This window comes from Loxodonta africana, chromosome 2 (assembly GCF_030014295.1).
Source record: "Loxodonta africana isolate mLoxAfr1 chromosome 2, mLoxAfr1.hap2, whole genome shotgun sequence".
In the NCBI taxonomy this organism is placed as follows: Eukaryota; Metazoa; Chordata; class Mammalia; order Proboscidea; family Elephantidae; genus Loxodonta; species Loxodonta africana.
Genome location: NC_087343.1, coordinates 161,226,405 through 161,241,830, shown reverse-complemented (window position 1 = coordinate 161,241,830; position 15,426 = coordinate 161,226,405). Strand labels below are relative to the sequence as shown.

The window sequence follows — 15,426 nt, the reverse complement described above, 5'->3', positions numbered from 1 at the left end:
ACCTGAATTATGTTTAAGTATATGCAGCAAGTCCAGGGGTTCCTGCGTTAGCAGGAAGTGTGTGTGTGCGCGCTCCAAGTTTAGAAATTGTATTTGTGATGAGCAACAACTATGCGTAAGCATGTGAGGCCACGTTGGGGTTGGAGGTGAGGGAGGAGGGGTGGCTGGGCGGTTTCCTCTCGGCCGGCAAGAGGTCTTCCGAGCGGAGCGCGCCGCTGCCCCGGGCCCCTACGCTGCGCGCTCGCTGGCTCGTTGGGGACAGAGGCAGGAATCGGAGCAGCACTGCCGCCTCTGGCGCGAAGGCTCAGGCGCCTCCTCCCGCCCCAGTCACTGTGGCTCGGCGCACGCTGCCGGCGGCTGCCCTTTCCGCCTCTGGGGAAGAAAACCCGCGGGCCGCTGCGGCGCTTCAACCATGGCTTCGGGCCGAAGGGGCTGGGACAGCTCCCATGAAGACGACCTGCCCGTGTACCTGGCCAGGCCGGGCACCACGGACCAGATCCCGCGGCAGAAGTACGGCGGCATGTTCTGCAACGTGGAGGGCGCCTTCGAGAGTAAGACGCTGGATTTCGATGCCCTGAGCGTGGGGCAGCGGGGCGCGAAGACTCCCCGGAGCAGCCAGGGCAGCGTCCGCAGCACCGGGGCCCAAGCCGGAGCCGAAGTGGACACGCCGCGCAGGGGCCAAGGCCGGGAGGAGAGCAGGGATCCAGCATCCGTGTCGCCTGCGCCCGCTGGGGTGGAGATACGGAGTGCCACAGGCAAGGAGGTGTTGCAGAACCTCGGCCCAAAGGACAAGGTAAGAGGGCCCGGGTCTCTTCTCCGCCTGCCATAGCTCCCTTCTCCAGCTCTGGGCGCCATGGGCCGGACACAACTTTCTCCCGCTCACTTTGCACCGGGGTAGGGGAGTAGTTGGAGAAAAAAAGCATCCTCCGCTGAGCGTAGCGTGACCTCCTAGCCCGGACCTTGGATTCGCGAATGTTCCCAATTGCAGCATCTTCGCGCGCACGGGGCAAGGGTGCACTAGACAGGCGCCGGGTGCGTCTCCCCCTGCCTCCCTACCGCACCCTCGGGCCATCCGTTCTGGGTGGGTGTGTCAGGCCGGCCAGCCTGGGAAGGCTCAGTGATTTCCAGCCCTTCTTTCCCGCTGAGTAGCCTGCAGCACAATTGCCTTGGCCCCCTTCTGGCCCTAGATTAAATCTCTACCCGGGTCACCAGGGCAGAGGACCTACTGATCCTGGGAAAACTGGGCCGTCTTCATAGTGCCGGCTGAAAGTACAGGATGAGCAGTCTCCCCTTACTCTTCGAACATCAGCCCTGTCCTTGAAACTTTTGGGTGTGGAGCCACTAGACTAAACATTCTAATCTCTAGGCCTCACTTCTGTCTTTGCACGTTTCACATCTGTTAGAAAAGGGTGTATTTGTGTACAGAGCTTGGCATACAACCGGGATCTAGCTGCCTCTGGAAGAATATCTGTAGTTTTGAAAATAGACTAGAGTATTAAGGGCTCACATTAAACTTGCACGAACTCCAAATTCCTCTCTGCTTCTCTGACATGTGCCAAAGGCAGGTCCTTCTGTCTGTGTATTTTAGAGAAACTCATGCCCCACTCAACTGACTGAAGGGAAGACATTGAAATCCAGCTTGTCCTGATTTATTTTGTGAAGAATCAAAGAGGTAGTTCGGAAAATTCAGGGCCTGAGGCAGGGCTGGAGGACTCAAAGTTCAAACTGATGCTTTTGAGTTCGGGAACAATAGTAGTCAGAGGCCGCCACCCTTGTCTAGGGAATGGCTGTGAAATCCATCTGCATATATTATTCTGCACTAGTACTGTTATGAATAATAACCTGAAATGGAAATGTCTGCCTCAGAGCAATTACAGTTAATGGTTATCCAGATTTTAGTTGTTTTTCCATTAAATTTCAGTGAACCAGTGAAAGGACAACACCTCTCTCCACTGTTTTATTTTTGACGGTTTAGAAAACAAACACTTAACTATTGAGACCACCAGGGTAAGCACCTACTGGGGCAGGGGCTGTTTAAAGGAGCCATTTGGGAAACATTGTCAGTGTTCATTGCAATCACTCATTTAGTTTGCAATTTTCACATTATCCTTTGGATATAAGATCCCTCTAGGCCCTGCTCACATGCCCTTTTAGGGACTTCTAATATTTGGAAGAGGATAGGTTGATTTCTAAACTGAAGAATGGCCCTATGCAAGGATTATTGTCTCTCTTCAGGCCTGACTTGTTCAGTATTGAAATGTTCCCTTCCTGACTCTAAGGGGTAGGAGAAGTGATGGAAAAGGTCAGTAACAATTGCTGTGAGTCAGTGCTATTCCCTCTGCTGGAACACCCCTGATGTAAGTCAGATAATATGCCTACTTTGCAAGATTTAGGAATGGTAACTAGAGAAAAGAAATATGTTTCTCCTTTCAACCCAGCAATTCTCCTTTTTCCTCCCTTTTGCAAACCCGATACTTTTGGCTCCTAATTGAAAAATAATAATACAACTGAAGCATCAGCAGGATTTCCAGTGCTACATGGTTATTTGTAAGTTCGGCTTGCTGTCGGCTTAGTCCGGGCTGTGTTATTACCTCTAATTTGGTTGAATCATGCTGCAAGAAGAGACCACAGAGGTTATCTAGCTCTATACTTGATGGTTAGTTCCTTGAGTATAGGGATTGTGTGTCTGGGTTTATCTTTGGCTGGAATGCCTTGCACCTTCTAGGTGCTCGATAAATGTTTGATACATTAAACCTCTTTAATGAAGCCACCTATTTTGATATGTAAATACAAAGTGGTCATCTAGCTTCTGCTTAAATACTGCCATTTTCAGGGAGCTCACTACCTCATGAAGCAACTTTTGGTCAACTTTGTTTAAAAAAAAAAACAAAACTTAAAAAAAAATAATTAAGTCTAAATCAGCCTACCTGTAATTTCTATATGTTATTCTTAATTCAGACCTCTGCAGATATAAGAATGAATGTGGTTCCTTATTCTGAGCACATTTTAGGGATTTTAAGCATGTGGGCTCTTGTAGCTGTCAGAAAAGCTTGGGTAATGCCTCAGTAACAAACAACCCCCAAATCTCAGTGGCTCAATCAGACAATAATGATTTATTTCTCACTCGTGCTACTTATCTAGCATGCATCAGCAGGGAAGCTCTGTTCATCACTGTTACTCAGACATAGGTTAGTGGAATCTCCACTTCTACACATCCATGATAGGAAGACCACGTGGCAAGTTGTATGCCGACTTTTCAACTCCTACACTGAAGTGCCAAACATGACTTATGCTCACATTTCATTGGCTAAAGCCGAAGAAGGAATTGGGGGAGTGCAATCTACCCTGATCCTGTGACACAGAGACTAGAAATATTTGGCAAATAATTCTAATAGCTCTCCCAGATCTGGGGACAGACTACTTGGATGAAACCTGGTCCAACCTTTACTAGCTATGTAAGCATAGCCTGTGACTTAAGGAGCCCTGGTGGCATAATGGTTATGGTTTGGCTGCTAACTGAAAGTTAGAGATTCGAACCCATTGGCTGTTCCATGAGAGAATAGACCTGGCGTTCTGTTCTTGTAAAGATGAAACAAAAACCAAAAACAACCCAAAACCCCCCCCAAAACCAAACCTATTGCAGATGAGTCGATTCTGACTGAGAGCGACCCTACAGGACGGAGTAGAACTGCCCCACAGGGTTTCCGAGGCTGTAATCTTTGTGGAAGTAGAGTGCCACATCATTCTCTGGCAGAGTGGCTCGTGGGTTCCAACTGCTGACCTTTCAGTTAGCAGCCGAGCAATTAACCACTGTGCCACCAGGGCACCTTTTGAAAAGATTACAGCCTAGGAAACCCTATGAGGCAGTTCTACTTTGTCATATAGGGTTGCTGTGAATTGGAATCGACTTGACGGCACACAGCAACAGCCTGTGACTTAGCTGGCACACGATAACCTGCGACTTAGCTTCTTCGTGTCTTAGTTTCCTCATCTGCAAAATGAGGATACTGCAGTAGTAACTGCCTTGCACATTAAGTACTTGAAACTCTTCAATTTAATTGCCTTCTATATGTTTAAGGGTAATTAGCGCCTTCTCCCTAAAATTCTCTTTTTTCAGTCTTACTGTGCCTAGCTTCTTCAGCCCGCGTACAGTCCTTCACCATTCTTATTTCCTTTTCAGATTATACTATATTTTATAAATATTCTTCCTAAAATACAATGCCTAGAATTGAACATAGTGTTGCAGATGGGATATGCCCATGGCAAAGTACATTAGACTTTCCTTAATTTAGATACAGCGTATCCTTTTATAGTACAAGAGTACAATTAATAATTCAGTATCTGTGTCCTACTGTTGTCTCCATAGTAAACACCCTGTCATTCAAGCCTTTGGAACCTTTTTCACATAAACTCCTGTTAAGCCAGGACACACCCTTTTGGTGCCTATAGAACTGAATTTAAAACCAAAAGAAAAAAACAATTGCCACAGGATTTTATTTTTGTCCCACTGTAATATTCACCATCATCTTAGCTCATCTTTCTATCATATCAAGATAATTTTGAACCTCAATTCTGTGATATTGCACCCACATCCCCAGTTAGGACCATCTGCGGATTTGATAAGTTCTGCTTTTTGAGCACTTTGAATGTTCCTAACATAAAACAAATATGTATGTATATGTACTTTTCTCTCTCTCTTTTTGTTCCTCACATAAAATGATATTACAGGTGAGAAAATTGAGGCCCAGTGATTTTCAGTGTTTTGCCTCAAATCAAATAAATAATAAGTGGGGAGTCAGAATTCAAACTCTTAATTTTTCTGATGCCAGAGACCAGGCTCTTTCCAGACTGCAAGGGTGCTGCTTTTTTCATTCAAGAGCTTGACCCTTATGTCTGCTCCTGATAATGTTAATGTGATGCAAGGCAAGGGCAGACCCTCCCGCCACACCTCCAGGAACCTTCCCCATCCTGCTGCCAGCCTATTCTTCAGGACCCCTTGAGATTAGTTGCTCAACCTTTGAGATCAGTTGCTGCAAAATCCTTAGTCTTCCAAGGTGATTGATTGTAAAGTTAATCAAAAGATTATATATATATATATATATATGTTTTAATGTTTTGACCAAACCAAAATATGCATTGTCTCTAACCCATTGCCATTGAGTCAAAATCTAAATATTGACTCCTACCTTAAGGAAATCAGTTTAGTTAATAAATGAATAGATTATGAAGGGGTGTAAATAACAAAAGTGTGGCAGAATAAAAATATAAAAATGTCTTTGAGTTACACTCTGAATGCCAACTTCCAGGTTTGAGGCATCACTGGGAGTTGACATTATGGTTAAATTATGTATTTAGATTTTTCTCACGATAAAACCAAAACCCAACCCGCTGCCGTCGAGTTGATTCTGACTCATAGCCATTCCTGCTCATAGCGACCCTGTAGGACTGAGTAGAACTGCCCCATAGGGTTCCAAGGCTGTAAATCTTTTATCTTTCTCTCATGGAGGGGCTGGTGGGTTTGAACCTCTGACTTTTTGCTTGGCAACCGAGTGCTTTAACCACTGTGCCACCAGTACCACAACTCTCCATAGTTGGTTCACACAACTTTTTGTTTACAATTGTTGACACTAAGTGTATAGAAAAGCAATTCTGAGTAAAAAAGTATTTCTCACCATGGCTTTCTATGCACACAGAATTTTCCTAGCAGTGAACAAATTACTGGAAGGAAGAGAATTATGATATATAGTCAACCAAGAGCAAACGATACTGCAAAGACTTTGTCATTCGGCATAAACAAAGTAACCACAGTATGATCACATGGGTCTATTGACAACCCCCTATCAGGAGCCTCTGGCTATTTCCCACCTGGGCCACTTTTGTGCAAGATGTGAAGTCAGCAGGGATTCTGGGTATATTGGGAGACACTTTGAAACAAATGAGATGTGGCTCTTACCTCTTTACCATTTATCCTTTGCCTTCTTTGTCCTGGGCTAAAGTTTTTAAAATGATTCAGGGAAACTGAAGTTCTCCTCCCTACAATGGAAGACAGCTGGAAATAGAATTTTAGGTTTATAAAGGCCTCACTGGTTATCAGCATTGAAACTCGTTAGTGTAAATGAATTTTACAAGGCCTCCCTGACAAATTAAAGCTTGCACCCGGACCAGGAAAAAAGACTCCTGGTTATGTGGCCCTCAGGCCACACTCAAATTTGGGAGTATATTTCCTTATCCAAACTTTCCAGTGTTTGAAACCTTTCAGAACTTTGGTTTAATTTGACAGTGGGCATTTGGGGAACATAAAAATTGTGCCTTCTAAGTAATGCTGCGATTGGCAGAGTTCCCTCAAAGTAATGGTCCCTGGAGACAAGGTTTTGCTGACGGCTCTTGTAAGGGTATTTTTTTTTTTCTTCTAAGTAGTGTTTAGGATGGCCGTAGCACTGTCTGCGATGCTTTTCTGTCAGAGATCCCTATAGCTGATTCTCTTTGTGATTAATTTCCCTGTGCATTATCCCTGCAAATACTCTTCCTGTGAGACAGTGGGTAATGCTTACTAGGAACTGGAAATCTGGCTGAGGAGAATGCAAAATGTGACTGGATGTAAAGCCTTCCATTTTCTGGAGGAGACAGAAGGTCCATTTCACCATGTAAAGACTTTTTTTTGTGTTTTTAGCTTGTAGGAAAATGTAGTGTTATAATTTATCTGAACTCTTCACATGGACTCACATGGCATTCAAAAAAAACAACAGTTCCACTCTATCAAGAACAATGAGATGAGGCAGGGAGAATAATTGGATAAAGCATTAGCAGTCTCAACTCTGAGACCCACCCATTTATCAGCTGTACAACTTGGGCAGGCCACCTTCCCTCTTTTTGAGCTTTAGTTTCTCCATTTCCAAAATGAAGGGACTGGACAAGATGGTCACTGTGGCAGTGATTTATACACTTTTTTCATTGTGAACCTCTATCCAAAATTATTTTGAACGTCCTGGGTGGTGCAAACCATTAACACGCTCAGCTGCTAACTGAAAAGTTGAAGGTTCAAGTCCACGCAGAGGTACCTCTGAAGAAAGGCCTGGAGAGCTATTTCCAAAAAATCAGGCATTGAAAAACCTGTGGAGCACAATTCTACTCGAACAAACGTGGGGTTGCCATGAGTTGGAATCAACTCAACAGCGACTGGTTTTGGATATACACACATATATATACACATACGTGCGTACACATATGTACGTACGCATGTTTATATATGTAAATTACATATAGATACTGTATTACTCTCTTATGGCTAAAAATATAAATAAAAAAGAGATCTTTTAATAAATACAAATATAAAACAAACCAAACCCACTGATGTCGAGTCGATTCCAACTCATAGTGACCCTATGCAAACATAAAAAAAAAAAGGTCCTGCTATTTTTTTCCTGCACCCAGTGATTTATCTTGGCCACTCTTTTGGATGAATGCTTAGAAATCTGTGACCTCAAGACCATAGCTATAACAGTCAGTGGCTCTAAATGTTATAGTCATTAATGAGCTTCCTCTCTCTCTGAGCTGTTCAGTGATATATGCTCTTTAACAGACTAGTTTCTAAGAGAAAAGTTCAAAACTGTTGAAGGCTTGTGATGAGGCTACATTGCAGGGGCTGGTAGTGCTTCTGGGTATTCTCCTTTTAAGCATATATGGGGGTTGGACAAGTGGGATGCAGCTAACAAGGGGCACTAGAAATTTAATGAGTCATTCCTAAATATTCCTTTATGCACTAATTTCTTTTCACTTTGTTTTTAACCAACATTTATTAAACAGCAGCTATTGGAGCCCTGGTGGCACGGTGGGTAAGAGCTCAGCTGCTAACCAAAAGGTTAGCAGTTTGAATCGGCTAGTCACGCCTTAGAAACTCTACGGGTCAGTTCTACTCTGTCCTATAGGGTCGCTATGGGTTGGAATCAACTTGATGGCAACAGGTTTCTTTCTTTGTTTTTTTTTTTTTTAATGGAAGTACATAATCAAAAACAGATGTTAGAGAAACAAAAATGAACCAATCAGATAAATAGTAGAAAAACAGAAAAAACTGTGTGTTTTCTTGTGTGTGTGACACATGTATATGTTTTTCAAAATAAAAGCAGGAAGGTGCAGTATTTTTGTTTCAAAAAACTTTTTTTTAAACTTAAGTTATTGTGACATCTTTGTTGTTGTTGTTGTGTGACGTTCAGTCAGTTCTGGCTCATAGTGACCCTGCAGAACAGCGTAGAACTGCCCCATAGGATTTCCAAGGCTGTAAATCTTTATGGAAACAGACTGCCACATCTTCTCTGGTGGAGCGGCTAGAGGGGTTGACATCTTTACAGAGCAGTATTTTTCAAAGTGTAATTTACTATAACTGCACAAGTACTTTATCATAATGTACCATATATTTAATTACTAATTCCTTTTATTGGACATTTGTGGTTTTGTTTTGAGTTTTTATTTTCTTTTTTAAACATTAAAAAAACTATTGTAAATATATATGTAAGAATGTATTTGCCATTTCCACATTTTTTACATGTACAATTCAGTGACATTAATTACGTTCATCGTGTTATTCAACCATCGTCATTATCGGTTCCCAAATTTTTCTGTCACCTTCAACAGAAGCTCAGTGTTCCGTTGACAGTGATTCCCCTTTCCCCCCTTCCTCTCACCCATCCTTGGTAACCACTAATAAGCTTTGATCTTTATAGTTTCTAGATATATAAATGGGATCGTCTAATATTTGTCCCTTTGTGGCTGATTTCTCTCAGCATAATGTTTTTAAGTTTCATCCATGTCGTAGCACGTATCAGGACTTCATTGCCCTTTACAGGGAGTAATATTCCATTGTATGTATCATATTTGTTTTGCATTCTTCTGTTGATGGCTATTTAAGTTGTTTCCACCTTTTGGCTCTTGTGAATAATGCTGCAGTGAACATTGTTGTACAGATATCTGAGTCCCTGCTTTCAAGCCTTCTGGGTATATACGTAGATGTGGAATTACGGGATTATATGGTCATTCTACTTTCTCTTTTTGCTAGTATACACAACACTGACCTCCTTTCTAGATAAATCTTCAGGCATATTTATTTTTATTTCCAATGAAGAATTCCAAGAAATGCCTGCAGCGTGATCATTTTCCTGCTGCCAGAACCCTGAGCATGGATGCTTCCTACTTGGAGCTTCAGGTGCAGGGCTTCAGGGTGGACAGCCAGGTGAACATTTTGTACAAATTCTATAAGAAAGAGGAGTGCAGCCTGGGACAGGGTGGTCAGGGAAACAGAGGCAACATTACAAGGGCCACATTTCTCAACAGCAGATGAGATGAAAGAACTACAAAAGCCAGGCAAGTGGGACAAAGTGAAAAATTATGAGAATAGGAAGAATTTTAAATCTTAGTGGGGGATAAAAACATAAAAAAAAAAAAGTTAAAGCTGTAAAAGGAGACCTACCACAAGTTGGGATGGAATTTTTCTCTACCAAAGTATCTCCAGCAATAATCTCTTGGCAGTTTCCTTTTTTCTGAGTTTAGGAGCACAAATGTGAAGTACAAGAGATGTGTTCTAATGAAAAGCTCCATTTATGGAGTATTCATTTATCCAAGACATTGCTGGCTCCAGTCCTTACAGCAACTCTGCAAAATAGATATTAATTCCCACATAGTCTAGAAGAGAAACTGAGTTTGAGAGAGGTTATTGACTTATCTATGGTTGTACAACTAGAAACTGACAGAGTCAGAATGTAAGCCTAAGGGATGTCCAAGTGCTTTCTATCTACCATTAGGTTGTTCTTCCCTTGTGTGAGTGCCAGCTAAGTGTCAGTGCTGAGTGGGTTCCAGAACTTGGACCTGTCTTAGCTAAGAGGCTTATCTAGAATAAAAAGTCAGCTAGTAGAGATTTCTGGAGAGAGAGAGCACTGGGTACACAGAGTCGGGATGGCAACAGAATGAGTCACCAAAGGGTGAACACAGTAGCTGAAGCAGGAAAAATCAGAAGCCTGGAAAGAAGCCAGGAAGTAGAGCAAGGGAAGGAAAAAGTGGATAGGGACTTAGACAGTTGTCATGATGTGCTCCAAGTGCCTAATGATAATTTTTATTGGCTACTGTGCTTGCTGGTAGATTGACCTGAGGTAAAGGCACCTGCTAAGGACAGATAGTATTCAAAGGATGTCAACAGAAATAGGGCTCAAACCCAGGTCTACATGACCTTGGAGTCCATACACCAGTATTCTAGACAGACTGTCTTTGTTGGGGGAAGAACCAGTTGCTTATTTTCAGTAAGCTCCATTATATACAAAGAGAAAAGTTATATAATGTTTGCCTTGGATTGGGAGAGGGCTAGGGAGGGACTGTTTTCCTCTAGCTAATATTCCCGTATCCTGCCACATGGAAGTAAATAAAACCAATGAAATGGAAAGTTGTGTGATAAATGGATGCTGAATGAGGGGAAAAAATACAGTTGGTGACCAATTATATGTTATAAAATAGGTAGGGAGGAAAAATCTTTCCAAAGAGATAGCTTTTTCCTACACAGCACCTAAGGAGAGTCTGGAAGCCAACCAGTTGCACACTAAGGGAACTTTTTAGTGAGGTTATAGTGGGGGGAGCAAGGAGTTTGAAATGGGGAGGGGGTTTGAAATGAGGGCCGTGGGGCTGGCAATGTATACTGTTAGCTAAGAGTTAGCACAGAAAGGATGGGATGCCCCTCAATTGTCTAGAACAGGAGTTTATAAACCTTTTCTGTAAAGTGTCGGATAGTAAACAGTTAAGACTTTGTGGGCTACAAAGTGTCTGTGCCAACTACTCATTTTTGTATAGCACAGGCAGCCACAGACAATATATAAATGAATAGGTATGCTTGTATGACAATAAAAATTTATTTACAAAAATATGCAGTGTGATGCTGGATTTGGCCCATGGACCATGGTTTACCAACCCCTGGTCTAGAATACAAGAAAAGAGGCACAGGTGTGTGTGTGTGTGTGTGTGTGTGTGTTGGAGTAGTAGGGTGAGTTTTAGCAACTATTCAGTATGATTCAGAAATTTGGAAGTAGATATGGTAGCTAAGCAAAACAATCTAAAAGGCTCAGAAACACTAGTTCCCCTTTCAGGATGTCTGAAATCAGAAGAGGAAATAAAAATAAATGCATATCTGACAATGAAGGTGAGAACAATGCTACAGGTTTTAAAGAATGCAGATTTATGAAGTAGATACAAGTGTTCTCAGTGAAGACAAAGACAGGAGAAAGGGGGCGGTTAACCTGGAAATGACAGTGGGAAGGAAACAAATAGGAGAAGTTTGGGTCATTAAGAAGAAGGAGGTCAAGCTTAAAATAAAGCTTTGTTGGAGTGCTAGAAAAAGGAGCTATGAGAAGGCAGCAAATAGCTTGATGCTGCAAATAGAAGAGGCAAAGGTGGAAAAGAAGTTCTCTTAGAGAAAGCCAAAAAATGTGGCATCAAGTCAAGAATGGTAGGCCCACCCACTCTTCACACATGGTCAACAGATTAAAAATTTAGAGGTTTGGGAGCTGAAATAGTGGTCTGTCCAATAAAAATGAGATTACGAATTTGCTGGGAAAGGGCATCCTTGGGATAGGTGAGCTTGTTATCTTTTTGGAAGATATGTGTGCACTGTTTAGGAATCCTGACTTAGGGGTCAGGAATTCAGTCAGCGCTAGATCCAGGTGAGGCATCAAAGAGTCAATGACTTTATTAATTCACGCTCTCATTCATTTACTCTTTCATTCATTCATGAATTCAACAGATACTGAGTGTCCCCCATGAGCCTTTTCAGAGTAACCAGCAGTCAGAGACTTACGAAGAACTGGAAGGGATCGTGTTGAAGAAGTTGTGGCAGCTTCAAAAACGAGTGCTCAGAAGGCCAGTGGAATGTTTACTTAGGACAGAGATGGGAGAAGAAAGGAACATTCAAGAAACTGATATTCATGCGGGGGTTTCTCCACCACAGGCAGATTCATCCAGCTAGACTGTAGAATCTCAGAGCCGGAAGCACCTTCAAAAGTCATCTTGTGCCACACTTTCACTTTACAGATAGGGAAGCTGAGACCTCTAGAGGGGAATAAGGATGACAAATGAAAATTATTGCGTGCTTATTTTATCATATGCTAGGTGCTATTTTTTTAGTGTCATAAAATACACATAAAACTTACCATTTTAATCATTTAAAATTGTACAATTCAGTGGTATTAAGTACATTCACAGTATTGTGCAAACATCACCATGATCTATATCTAGAACTTTTCCATCAGCCCAAAAGGAAACCCTGTACCTATTAATCAGTCTCTCTCTATTTCCCCTACCCCCGAGCCCACGGCAACTACTCATCTGCTTTCTGTCTCTAAGGAATTGCCTATTCTGGATATTTCATCTGAATGGAATCATACAATATGTGGCCTTTTGTGACTGGCTGTTTTCTCATAAGCAGGTTTTCAATGTTCATCTATGTTGTAACATGTATCCTGACATGTATCATTCCTGTTTTTTGCTGAATAACATTCCATTGTGTGGATATACCACAGTTTGTCAGTCCATTCATCAGTGGATGGACGTTTGGGTTGTTTCCACTTTTGGGCTATTAAGAGTGTTGCTGGGCCTTCTGTTGGCCCAGGACAGGAACCATTCCCGAAGACAACTCATCAGACATGGAAGGGACTGGACAATGGGTTGGAGAGAGATGCTGATGAAGAGTGAGCTACTTGTATCAGGTGGACACTTGAGACTGTTTTGGCATCTCCTGTCTGGAGGGGAGATAGGAGGGTAGAGAGGGTTAGACACTGCCAAAATTGTCAGGAAAGGAGAGACTGGAAGGGCTGACTCATTAGGGGGAGAGTAAGTGGGAGTATGGAGTAAGGTGTATATAAGCTTATATGTGACAGACTGACTTGATTTGTAAATGTTCACTTAAAGCTCAATAAAAATTATTAAAAAAAAAAAAAGAGTGTTGCTGGGCTAGGCACTGTATTAGAACCCTGGTGATGCAACAGTTAAGTGCCCAGCTGCTAACTGAAAAGCTCCCTGAGAGAAAGACCTGGTGATCTTCTCCCGTAAAGATTTCAGTCTAGAAAACCCTGTGGTGCAATTCTACCCTGTCACATGGGGCTGCTATGAGTTGGACGGCACACAACATCAACAGGCACCATATTAAGCACTTTTCGTGTATTCATTTAATCTTGTTCACAAAGACCCTTGGAGGGAGATACTATAAATGTACCCATTTTACAGATGAGGAAAGTGAGATTAGGTCACTTGCCCAAGTTGCGCAGTTAGTCTAAGGGCTAAGACTTAAATTGCCTCTTCTCCAACCCAGTACTCTTTCTACTCTGCTCCGCTAGCTTAGCTCCGTAAGGACAGGACACACCGCTTGTTCCTGACTGCTCTTCCTCCATGTCCATCAATCACTTGTGCCCAGTATAAAAAAAAAATGTACTGTAAATTAATTGAGTTAAATTCCTCTCCTGAATAATACACAGGAAAAAAGGATAAAACAATATTGTAAATCAATTATGGCATGTTCATATGACAGAATATTATAGAACAATTGAAATGGATGCTGTAGAAAAATAATGGCATGAAGAAATGTTCCTGGTTTACTTAGTCCCTCAGCAGTGTGAGGAAAGGTATTATCCATTCTTGGTTAAGGAAACTGAGGTATAGGAACGTTAAATAACATGTCCCAGCTCAAACAGCCAGCAAAGCCAGAATTCTCTCTACTCTCCAGACCCATGCGCTTAGCCACAATTAAAAAATTAAATGGAGATTTAACAAAATCTTAGCACTGGTATATTTCTGCACATTGAGATAATGTGTAATTTGTATTTTCATCCATTCCTTCAGCTGTATTTGCCATATTTTCTACAATGACCTTGCATTGCTTTTCTTAACAGAATAAAAGCAGTACATTTTCTCTTAGAAATAAGAGAGTCCTGCTCTTAAATTAACCTCACAACATAGTTGACTGAAAAAAAAAAAAAAAGAGCTAAAACCTCTCATAGAAGAAAAATGAGAGAAAATATGGGCCACAGCAAAAATAAGGAACGATGTTGGCTAGAAACATTAAACGGAGGTACTGTTTTGTGGTTATTTTTTTTTACCATCTCAACATTTGGGACCTATTAATGGATGCTGACAGCTCCTGTTCCCTAAATAAGAATTTCCATTTGCCAATTCCTCACAAAGTTTTGGTGATGTGAGAGAGCGGTTAAAGACCATGCCAAGTCATATGTAATGGTGGATCATCCAGTGTGATAGGGGCATTCAGTTATTAAGTTATACTCCTTAATCCTCTAATAGTCTAATTTTACTTTGCTTTTGTTTCTGTATATTACCAGTGAGCACTAAATCGTGTAGGGTCTCTGCAAAGGATTTGAGAAATAACTCTTCTTCATATTGTTCACATAAGAACAATATTAGTTTGTTATTGTTGGTAGTAACACCACCAACAAAACCTATTCATTGTCTCCAAGGACTTACGTTGTTGATATTTAATTCCAAATTTCCCCTCTCAAGCCCTGGCTCCTTATTCAGTCAGCAGTGATGTGGCTCCACAATAGCTATAATATTGTCATAATTTCCATGGAAACCGCCTGTAAAGCTGCAAACACAGGATTACACCCTCCCTGCAGGCTGAGGCAGGAAGGCCAGATGGGACTTGAAGGGAAAAAAGCCCTCACTGAGGCATAAATCACTTAGTGGGGGTGGAGGGAAGGTGACGGGAGAGGCAATCACTTCAGGAGGAAAATCGTGTTTGGTGCAGTCTTGCCGCAGGGCGATAGTCCCGTGAAGTGGCCTGTTGTGCTGGTTCCTTTCTAAGGCCAGCGTTTGGGCCTGGTTACTTGCTTGGATGATGGTGCTAATGAGGCCAGAGACAAAGATTTCTCCCTATGAGGTCATCAGCCACAGACAGACAAATAGTACGTCCTGTTAAGCACACCTGTGCTAAGAAGGTAGGGAAGAAACTAACAAGTAATGACACCTCTGTGTGCCAGGCTGGACCCTTCAAGAAAATATCTCACTGGACCTTCAAGAAAACCCAGAGGGGAAGATATTGTTATTCCCATTTTACAGATGAGGTAACTAGCCTACTCTCACTCCTATTTTGTCTAACTCCCTTTCCTTTGAGTCTCAGCTTCATCTTGAGCATAACCTTGGCCTCTTCCCTGATTCCTCAAAGCTGGATGAGGTGCCCCTGTGTGCTTCTCAATGCACCTCTGTGTGATATTTATCATTCTGCATTAAAACACTTGCTTAGTTATTTCTTTCCCATTAGCCCGCGAGCCCCGTGAGGGCAGTACCCTTAGTACCTATCTTCATTATCAATTGCGGCTATAACAGAAATCCCACAAGTGGATGGCTTTAACAAAGAGAAATTTATTCCCTCACAGTCTAGTAGGCTAGAATTCC

At 42.2% G+C, this 15,426-nt stretch overlaps 1 protein-coding gene across 1 annotated transcript in view; it reads left to right on the top strand.

The window, feature by feature from the left end:
* Window positions 1–220: 220 nt before the first annotated feature.
* The window catches only part of DPYSL3 (dihydropyrimidinase like 3), a 149,908-nt gene continuing 134,702 nt past the window's right edge, over window positions 221–15,426 (top strand). The window contains exon 1 of the mRNA XM_003404830.3: window positions 221–793. Coding sequence (XP_003404878.3) covers window positions 413–793 — 381 coding nt within the window. The 5' untranslated portion in view covers window positions 221–412. The remainder of the gene's footprint in view (window positions 794–15,426) is intronic.